The sequence below is a fragment of the Numida meleagris genome, chromosome 3, assembly GCF_002078875.1.
Source record: "Numida meleagris isolate 19003 breed g44 Domestic line chromosome 3, NumMel1.0, whole genome shotgun sequence".
Lineage (NCBI taxonomy): Eukaryota > Metazoa > Chordata > Aves > Galliformes > Numididae > Numida > Numida meleagris.
Window position 1 is genome coordinate 33,653,903 of NC_034411.1, and position 10,360 is coordinate 33,664,262.

Genomic DNA, 10,360 nt, shown 5'->3' on the forward strand with positions numbered 1-10,360 from the left:
TGTTGAGGTGGGTTTTTTCCCCCTCAAGTAGTATCTTTTAACAGAATTTTTACACAAACTTAAACTACGCTCAAGTCGTACACTGCAGGATTTTTCTCTCTTGTACCGTGGCACAGCACAGCTTTTATAGCTGTCCTTACGCTCAATTACATGAAGCTGTTAAGGAGGAACACTATCGAGCTCCTTTGATGTGTTAAGAGCTCATAATGTAAACTTGAAAACAAAACTCAAAGCAGAATTTTTTTTAAAGCCTGTTTTATTTTACAGGATTATGAAGCCATTACTTTCCTGCCTAAAAGCCCAAACCATCTGCACAGTCACTCAGAACACAAACTGCTAATCCCAGTATCACAATGTTTCCTAAAAGCAAAAGGGAGGCTGTTCCCAGCGCTAGCAGTTCCAAAAGAGCATCTAACTACAGGAAATCACTTGCGGGAAGTCTACGTATGCGACAGACTGTGCCAAGTTCATCTCTGGTACACCAGAATTAACGTACGTGAAGAATTTATGTGGTCCTTTGTATTGCAGCGGTACTAACACAGTTATCACTACTGCATGATTAGGGTTATGCTGAGAAAAACGATTGGCATATCTCGAATGCTGAAATTAAGTATTACAGCATGTCTAGTTCTAATTGATAGCGCATTACACCGTTCTTTTTCCCCAGACAAATGCAATATCCAACGGCCAGTATTGCTGGAGCAAAACACAACTGGGTTTCTTTCTATCTTGGCAGTAACTGAAAAATCCTTCTAGTTCAAGTTCCAGGACTTACTTTACAAAGTTCTGGACCAGTTGCCAAAAATTCACACTGGGGAAAAGCGTAGGCGGATATTGTTTCAAGATCCAATATCTCATGACCCATCATAACTCAAAACAAATGCTTCAAATCACTGGAAGTTAATCCCCAAGTCTAATGGTGCAAAACATCCATTACCTTGGAAAGTCTCTTCGTTCACTGAAATCACTCCCATCCATTCTCCCGCATGCCTATGCAGCTATCCACTCCCACTCTTTAAAATCATGTGCCAAATCACATTATCACACAGAGAACTAGGCTTCAAGCATGGTGCATGAGATACTTCCCTCTCCGGATGCCTCAGTACAGACATACTTGGACTACTGCTTGGCTAGGTTTTCCAGCACAGAAACCTATTAACGTGCTGCAGATGCTCTACTGCCCTGCATATATTCCATTTCTGTGCCCCCTAGCTCCCATTTTGTTGAAGGGCTGTTTGCTTCTCGTGCCCCAGCTCTTACTCTGCTGCCTTATTTAGCTCCTACAAGGAAAGCAGATGGCAAGTCAAGAAGGCAGACCAACAGGGAAAAAACATTCAAGTACAGCTGATGAGTATGAAGCATGATTTAGATTAATTTTAGAGCCATTCAAAAATAAGCACTGTGAACCACTACAACCTTAATTTGGAGAAAAGAAAAAAGTGGTCACAGTATCGCTACCTTTTTAGTACAACAAATTAATAAAAATGGATCTCGGTAACTCTCAGAGTAACGTCGATCAATTGTAATATGAACCTTGCAGTGGGATTCTTTTACTTCTCAGTATTTTATTAGTAAAACATCTGTTAATATTTTAGAAATCATTTTAAGCTTCAAGTCAGCACCTCTGCCACAAACGGGTTAGATAGTTCCCCATTATTACGACAGTGTCCAAACCTTCAGAAGACAGCTCATCGTCATCCCACATGTTTTGGTCTTTTCACATTTTTTACCCTCTTCAGCGGCCATTAAAGAAGAACTACCTACCTAAACCACAGTAGTTCAGTTCCATTAAAACTGAAGTTCTTCAGCATACAAATAATGCAAGCACACAGATAATTTTCACTTGGTTAGAAAAGTCCAAAGGATTATTTGGATGTTTTACATGTCAGACTTTTTTTCTCTGATTTTCAAAGCAAAACATTTGGATACATCTCCTCAGCTTTTGTCCCCTTCCCCCAAGTGTACTTCATCTTCAAAGAAAACGGGTTAGTTTTCCAAAGAATCCAAGCACTTCAGTCATAACTCAATTATCGAAAATGAAATCTCACCCAGGCTAATTAAAATGAGAGGCAGAACAATCAAGAAAGCACATACATACTAGCAGGATCACATGCAACTCAGTTATTTTAAATTTTCAACCAAGGAATACTACGTACTAGGACCAAGACACAAGTGCAGCTGAAGTACAAAACCACAGAAGAAGTAGAAAGACTCAAAAGCAGATGTAACGTGCAGAATCTAACTCCTTTTGAATGTAACTATACTTGCCGTGACAGTGTTCTCAACACCTGACACAATTCAGAGCACTGAATAAATAAATGAGCAAGTACACGTTAAACACTCTGCCTGAATTTAGGCAAGTGAAAATGACATAATGTAGCACAAAATAATCAGGGAATTAATATTAATAAGAAAGTGTTGATAAGAAGAAATTTAAAGTAAACAATGACACGCTAACACTCTGCATATAGAAAGATGACCAAAAAAAAAACATTAAAAGAATAGTGAAAAAGATTAAAGTACAAAGAAGCACAAAGAAAGACAGTAATCTAGCTAGTCATAACAACACACAAACAAATGTGATGCTATGAAACAGGCAATTACTTATGTTGTTGAAAAATTATCAAGTTGGGATGACCAAAAATAAGGACAAAAAAATGCTATTCCCAGCAATTCAAAGATACCAAATACAGGAGTAACAGGAATAGAGATGAAAGCAACAGCTGCTAAATATGTGTTTCAAACTTATACATAAGGAGAGAATTTTGAGGCCGCTACAAAGATAGAAGTGAAAAAACAACATACAGAGGAGTTAGTTCAGTGATAGCAGAACTACAAGCATTGTTAGCGGAGATGATTTAAGAACAGATCTTAAGCAGAGAGGCCATGGAAGAAGTAAATTACTTTTGGAGGTGAACACAGAAAGATAAGATCCAACACAGACCAAAAAAAAATACAAGGTGGGATCAGATTCAGTAGGGAAAAGATAAGACAAGAAACAAGGGTAGCAAGCATGAATGGAAAACTAGAAATGTAAAGGCAGAGAAAGATAAGGAAAAGAGTGACAGAGTAAATTTGGGTTGGCTTTGGTTTTATTTTTTCCTTTTGAATTTTCATAACACAAGATGTTATGAAAATACAGAGGGAGGTTTACTAATCAGTAGGACAGAAGAAGTGCCCCCCCTTGGCTCTAAATGGGTGCAGTGAGGTGGAAAAAAGAAAGACTAGCTTGGAAGATTAGAAACAGATTGGAGACGTTGGCAGCGTATCAGCACTCAAGTCAAAGAGAAGGCAATGGTTAGAAAGAGCTATGACAATTTTGCACAAACGCCCTAAGATAGGAGAGCATATGGCCTGTTTCAGAGCAAAATGTAGCAAGACCATTGGAAGAAAGGTATGTAAAAAAGGACAATGCTGCATATAGCTCAAAATGAAAAGTATGAAGTATAGGTTAATCAACAAAAAGTGTAGATAAGAGAAGATTCAGAGTCACAAAAGTAAACATACACGAGTTTAAAAAAAACTTGCCTTGCAAATACTCGTGCTATTCAAGTAATAACAGAACAATAAAATGTTTTTCATTTACAACTTTTAGTTTAACTAGGAGAAATAAGTAAACTGGAATAAAGCACTTCTAACACCATATGCTGTCTTACATAATTCTCAGTTTGCAGACAGCGGAGCATCATCACATGCAAGCTTCTAGTTTTAGACTAGCAAGCAGCATGCTCTACTTCTTCATATCCGGAACAAACAGTGTTTAAACACAAGATTAAGAACTTGTCTCTGAAATACTTCATCACGGTGCAAGGACACATTCTGCCCATCTACAGTTTATGCTGCAGACATCTGTCTGCTTTTAAACACACTCTCTATTCACATCTGTTCTTGCTTTGGTTCTTCTTCAGGCTCGCCCTGTGAACTCCACGTCTGGTACTCCAATAGACAACAATCTACATAAGGAATGAACAGGAAAGATGGACTAAGACTAGAATCAAGAATCTTCTGAAGCATCCCTATCATGTTTAAAGTCATGTTTTTCTGAGGACTACTTCTAAGCGCTCCAACACGCAACACCATTAACATAGCAATCCTTGAATTCACCTTGAAAAAGCAGTTTTGCTCCTCTCCTGATGTTTAGGACATTTTTAACAGAGCTGTGGGACACATCAAATCTTTGCATTGCTCACCTCCCTCTCCTGCAAATACATGCCCGCTGCTTCTTTAGTTTCAGTTCTGCTGATGCTACTTTTAAGCACCCTTCTGCAAACACTGAACAAGCTGCACAGAACAGCAGTGTCTGAAACAGGAAGCACAACTGATCATCACCAACACAGAAAGACTGGCAAGACAGAAAACACTGCAAAAATGCATTAGGCTAACACAGCGCTTAGTTCCTAACCAAACTGCTCCCTCAAATAAGTTTTGTTCAAGATAGGCAGAGAAATAAGAGTTTGAGATACAATTTAAATAAAGTAAGGAAACTTCTACTTAATTCTAGCAGAGTAAGATACCATTCAAATAAGAAGACAAGCTATGAACAATTCCAAAGATAAAAGATATTTCTCCTTTTTCATTAAAGAAGTGCAGCAGTAAATAGAAGGCTAACTGCAGAATTATCACAAGAACAAACCACAGTATCCTAAAGCTGATAACCAGGAACTGGTCAAGAAAAGACAGTCTGAGCTAGCTGCAGAATGCCAGAGCAAAGGGAAGCTTTAACACCATTGAATTTCAAAGGCATGCCCAATAGCTTCAAGTCTGCAACTGGAAAAAACAGACAGCCATGTGCACAGCAGAACACTGTTTACAACTTTTTACACAAATCAGAGATTTATATTAGAACTAACACTTTCAATATGCTTGCCACAGCCACCAGATCTGTGAATAAAATCCAGGCAGGACATATTAGTGTCAGATAGAGGGTGGAGGGAGGATATTGCCACTTGTGCACTGGGTGCAGAACTACTCATGAAAGATGAATCCACCGCACATTTCCTGATGAGTTTGCTGCTTGCAAGCATGTACTCATTGAGTACTGGTAGCATCAGCTGCAGAGCATGCACGGAAACAAAGCCAGATGGAAAAAGGCAAACTCTGATCCTGAAATCTTTACTAGTTTTGCAGTAGATTAGGCTCAGCGTGTAATAAGCTCCTTAAGCCATAACAAGAAATTGAGCTAGAGAACAGAAAGGAAAAGTAAGCGTGAATATATTTGTTTTCATCTTTCTTCAAGACAGAAGACAGGATATATGCACACACAAAAAGAAGGAGTTGCACAGAAAGAAAAAGCAGCCCCTAAAATGGCTGCAAAAATTGCACCTAACGCACACGGTACAGGGAAAAAAAGAAAAAAAGAATAAAAAAAGGTTGACCCACATAACTTGTCTGTTTAGAAAGGCACTAACATGCTGAAGTACATTGTGGTAAGCCATAAAATTATTATGAAATCAGCTTGCTTGCCAACTAATTTGTAAACATTTGGAAGATGCAAAAAGTTGTGAGATGGGGAAAAAGATATGCAAGCACATGAAAACAAGAGTTCATATAATATCTGAATTTAGTTTCTCTCAAACTATTAATGGAAAAACAACCACCTAATAAGACTAATCAACAAAAGATGCCAACCACTAAAATGAAAGACACGGAGAAAGCAAATCCCTACAAAATAATCCACCCTCAACTTCCTTTAGGGACAAAAGCAATTACTTTGTAATTAATTACATGAAGCAATGTTAACTGCTTCTCAGGTTGGTTAGTAGCATCTAACCTACCTAAGGTAAATAAGGATAAAACTTGGATAAAAAAAACAAGATCAATGTTATTTCATTCCCAGAGAGCCAGAATTTTGCAACAGCCTAACCAACATTTCAAAAGTATGGCAAGATTTCTTTTTTTTTCTTTTGTCAAGCATCTCTTAATAGACATTATGTTGATAATCTTCTCATAAGAGAGTAGAGCATGTATCTGGTATAAGGAAGAATCATGCCAGAGCAGTATTAGCTGTCCAGTGGGGTTTTTTGTTTGTTGTTTTTGTTTGTTTGTTTTTTAATTATTAACTAGAAATAACAACAACAGCAGCTAGCACCATGCAAGTCTTCAGGCTCACAGTGCATTTCTGTAGCCACAACTGGTCCTTTGATTACAGCTGGCTATACCGTACCAAGAATGTCTCATAATTGCAGGAGGAAAGACAAATAGAAGTATGTAAAACCCAAGACTCCGGTGTCAATCACTGAAAGCAAAAAACACGTTCACCATATTGTGAAACTAATCCTTGGAAGAAGTTTGCTACTACACTTCTTTTATTGGATTTCACAAGCAAGAATGTAACAGGAAGGTTTACTCCGTGTAAATTGAAAGCTTCTATCTTGGGAGTCAGCTAAATTTGTGTGCAACTGCAAACATCTACCAGGGATCTTTGTATCAACCTTGCTGCGCATTTCACACTGATACTCCTAGTAGATTGTTACAAAACAACCACTGCCATCAGCAGAACGTGGCGCTGTTATATCATACCTTCTGGTAAACTATAGAGCACACGAGGTCTTTAACAGCAGAGAGGGACAGGTCCTGAGCTTCAATGGTGACAGTCTCTCGCGTGAGACCGATCTGCAGAAGGAATGAGACCCCATGCATAGAGCCCCGGGAGTTGGTGAGGCTCTGCGTGCTGAAACTGCCATTGGAGAGGCGGCTGGAGAGCCCCGACAGGGGACTCGAAGACAAACTTGGGGTTTGTGGTGCAGCAGCATGACACGTGGGTGGGGAAAACTTCTGTAAGGATGGGGGAGAAGAGTCGTTTGCTGACATCTGACTTGATTTAAACTGTCCAGATCTCCCTAGTAGTCAAATTCTAAGAACAATGTGGTCAGTTCTTGGTTTGAAATTAAAACAAGGATAATCTAACTTTTCCTTTCTTCGTTCAGTAAAATGCCCCTGACCAGTAAAATGTGTTCATTTTCCCTTTCACTATGTGCAAGCCAGAAGCTGAAAGATGCTTCAGTTTAAAGGTTCTCTTTCCACAGCCACAATCAAATGATCAGAAGCAGATTGCTTTCCTTTAGCACCAGGTCCGGACAATAGAGGCTTACATAAAGGCCTCAGAGAAATACACCAGCTCTGTTGTTTTATACTTGTCCTTCATTTTTGTGTTAAAAATAAAAAATAAAAAAAAGCTGGAGACACTGATGGAAATAAACGTTGGTCATTCATTAACAGCGTCCTCTCTCATCTAACTCCACAGACTGTATGCTAAATGCAAATCCATCTTCGTGCAGATAGTCTTTCAGAAGAAAAAAAAAAAAAAAAGAAGGGTATCCTTAGGCAACAACAGAAGGCCACGTATCTGATGAATCTCCTCCTTCTTCAGAAGATGTCTGAATTCACAGGACGTGGTTAATGTGGAGATCAGCGAAGGTATCCAGCTTCATCTTTATAAGATATTTTAGCTCATGAAATGCAGGAGCAGAATTTCTGAAGACACAGACACATTAAACGTAATCTCTAAATTCACCCAAATAACCTCCAGCATTTTGAAACGTTGTAATCCACCTGTAGGGAAAAAGATACAGTTATTTCACATGAAATGTGGGTGTTGCATTGCCATTAGCTCTGTTTTGAAGCAGAAGAATCACCAATTCCATTTGCTCAAATACACGGTAACTTAGTAACATTTTCTACTTAAAACTTGAAATCAAGTCTTTTTATACTGTGTGATACACAAAACAAATCAGACTTCATGCTGCCCAATACATTATCACGTCTTTTAATTAACAGCAATTTAGAATCATAGCACGGTTTGGGGTGGAAGGGACCTTTAAGGTCACCTAGTTCCAACCCGCCTGTTGTAGGCAGGGACACCTCCCTCCAGTCCAGGTTGCTCACAGCCCCACCCAGCCTGGCCTTGAGTGCTTCCAGGGAAGGGGCATCCACAACCTCACAGGGCAACCAGCTCCAGTGTCTCACCACCCTCATAGGAAAGAATTTCTTCCTAATATCTAGTCTAAATCTACACTCTTCCAGTTTAAAGGCATTTCCCCTTGTCCTGTCGCCACATGCCCTCAAAAAAAGTCCCACCCCAGCTTTCCTGTAGGCCCCCTTTCAGGTACTGGAATTTAGCAGAGCAGAAAATAATACTACAAAAAAAGGGGGTAAACTGCAGCTCTGCTCTGTAGGCATATTCTGTGCTGCTGGTGGGTAGGGAAGCAAATTTGTTAAACGCACAGAAACATCCAAAAAGCATGATGCCAATGTTCAGAAAACCTGTATGTAGAATGTACTCAGGATACATCCTAATACTTTTATGCAAAACAACTTAAAAACATCCTGCACAAACTCTAACTACAGGAGAATTTGCATAGTATGCAATAGAACATCAGTTCATTTGAAAAATACCACAATGCTTACACGTCTGATTACTATGAAAGTCTCCCACAACCTTGTAAAATAAATCACTACACGACTGAATCCTGGATTTCTGTGCATTTCATGACCACAGACACCAAGTACTTGCTACAAGATGCTGTGCCACCTGATTCAGCACTTAGAGCACTGGGAAGTCAAACGCTCAAACACATCTGCATGCAACTGTATCTGGACCCAAGCAGAACTCCCGTACTACAGAATGAAGTGAGTCACATTTGCACTTTAATACATTTGGCAGGGCATTGATTTTTAGCCATAGGATCAACAGTTTAAACACACCAAAAAACCTCATCATATTCACCCTTTAGATCGAGGTCATGTCATATGTTTCTAACTACTTTCTGTTCTCATTTACTTTTGCAGAGTTGAGTCAAAACAGGTTAATTAACCAGGACTATGAATCACACTTATTAACTTGATTCTAGCCAAATGTGATCGAGATGCTCAAAAATAAACAACTTCAGATTGTCCATGCAACGTCTTCAATGGAAAAAATTATCTGTATATGGCCCACATACACAGATACTGTGTAGCACTCAGTTTTTAAAGGAGCACAGAACCATATGGGACTATAAATCAGATATTTTTCATTCCCTGAAGTACAAAAAATAATTAACAATAATAAGTAAAACAGAGAAATTATTACTAGAATTAAATGAAATTTTTGGAATAGGAGTGCCAGTGTATTACACGCAATATAACCTATCACAGGAGGGAAAACAACTTTTTTACACAGGGTGATAGTGATAGGACAAAGGAGAATGGTTTTAAACTAGAAGAGAGGAGATTTAGGTTAAATGTCAGGGGAAAATTCTTTCCTCAGCACTGGCACTGCTGCCCAGAGAAGCTGTGGGTGCCCCATCCCTGGAGGCGCTCAAGGCCAGGTTGGATGGGACCCTGGGCAGCCTGAGCTGGTGGGGGGCAGCCCCGCTCATGGCAGCAGGTTGGGGCTGGGTGGGCTTTGAGGTCCCTTCCAACCCAAACCATTCTGTTATTCCGTGGTTCTTATCACTAGAGCTATGGCTGATAACTGGTACAGGACTCTGTTTAACAGATTATGCACTCCTCCTGTTCACCAGCATAACAGCTCAACAACTCACTGCTACTGCGTTCTAAAAGTGCATAATGAAGCAGGGCTACGTGAACGGCAGCACTGGAAGGAAACAGCGATCAAAATTCCTAATGGGGCTCCAGGAGAGAGTACAAAGTGATACCTTTTGGATTTTCAGCACAGGTATCTACAAAGCAACATCTGCAAACACCCAGGAGCTGCTGGGCTGTTGGCAAAGACACCGAAAAGGCCGCTTCTGCCCTAAAGAACACCCTAACTAGGGTACCCATGAAGGACATAAACAGGAAGAGAATAAGGGCAGCAGCTGTAACACGGAGGTACTTTTCTCAACAAAGCAGCTTCACAGAGCCTTCAGCTTTGCTTGAAGATGACTTATTTTTTCGTTCACAAATACCAAAGACAGAAAACACCAAGCCTTAGGAGCTGAACTGAAAACGAGCAATACCTAACCAACATCATAGGAAACGGGAAAGCTGTATGATGTGAGAGAATTAACGGGTCTGCTCTGGTAAAATGAAGCAAATGTAAAGCAGCGCAAACATGCAGCAAAAGCTCAGCGGCGTCTGCCTCCTTGGAACGCTAACTCTATTTACCACAAGCGAGACGCATTAGCGTTCACAAAGCCCTTGCACGCCGCGCACACCAGCACGTAAGCCTGTCACGGAGCTCATTCCGCTACTGCACAGGACGGGACGGATCCTTCTAAGGAAGGAAACCCACAGGCGCTGCCCGCTTGGTAGACGCGAAGCACGGAGCCGATCCCGGACGCGAAACACGCGTCGCGTTTCGCAGCGCACGGACAAGGTGCCGCGCAATCCTCCGCTCGGAGATGATGTGGCCTCGGCCCCGCACGCCGCGCACCCC

At 40.4% G+C, this 10,360-nt stretch overlaps 1 protein-coding gene across 1 annotated transcript in view; it reads right to left on the reverse strand.

The window, feature by feature from the left end:
• The window catches only part of PRKD3 (protein kinase D3), a 42,555-nt gene that overhangs the window by 31,346 nt on the left and 849 nt on the right, over nt 1–10,360 (reverse strand). Inside the window, exon 2 of the mRNA XM_021390727.1 lies at nt 6,520–7,551. Within this exon, the coding sequence (XP_021246402.1) occupies nt 6,520–6,810 (291 nt within the window). The 5' untranslated portion in view covers nt 6,811–7,551. The remainder of the gene's footprint in view (nt 1–6,519; nt 7,552–10,360) is intronic.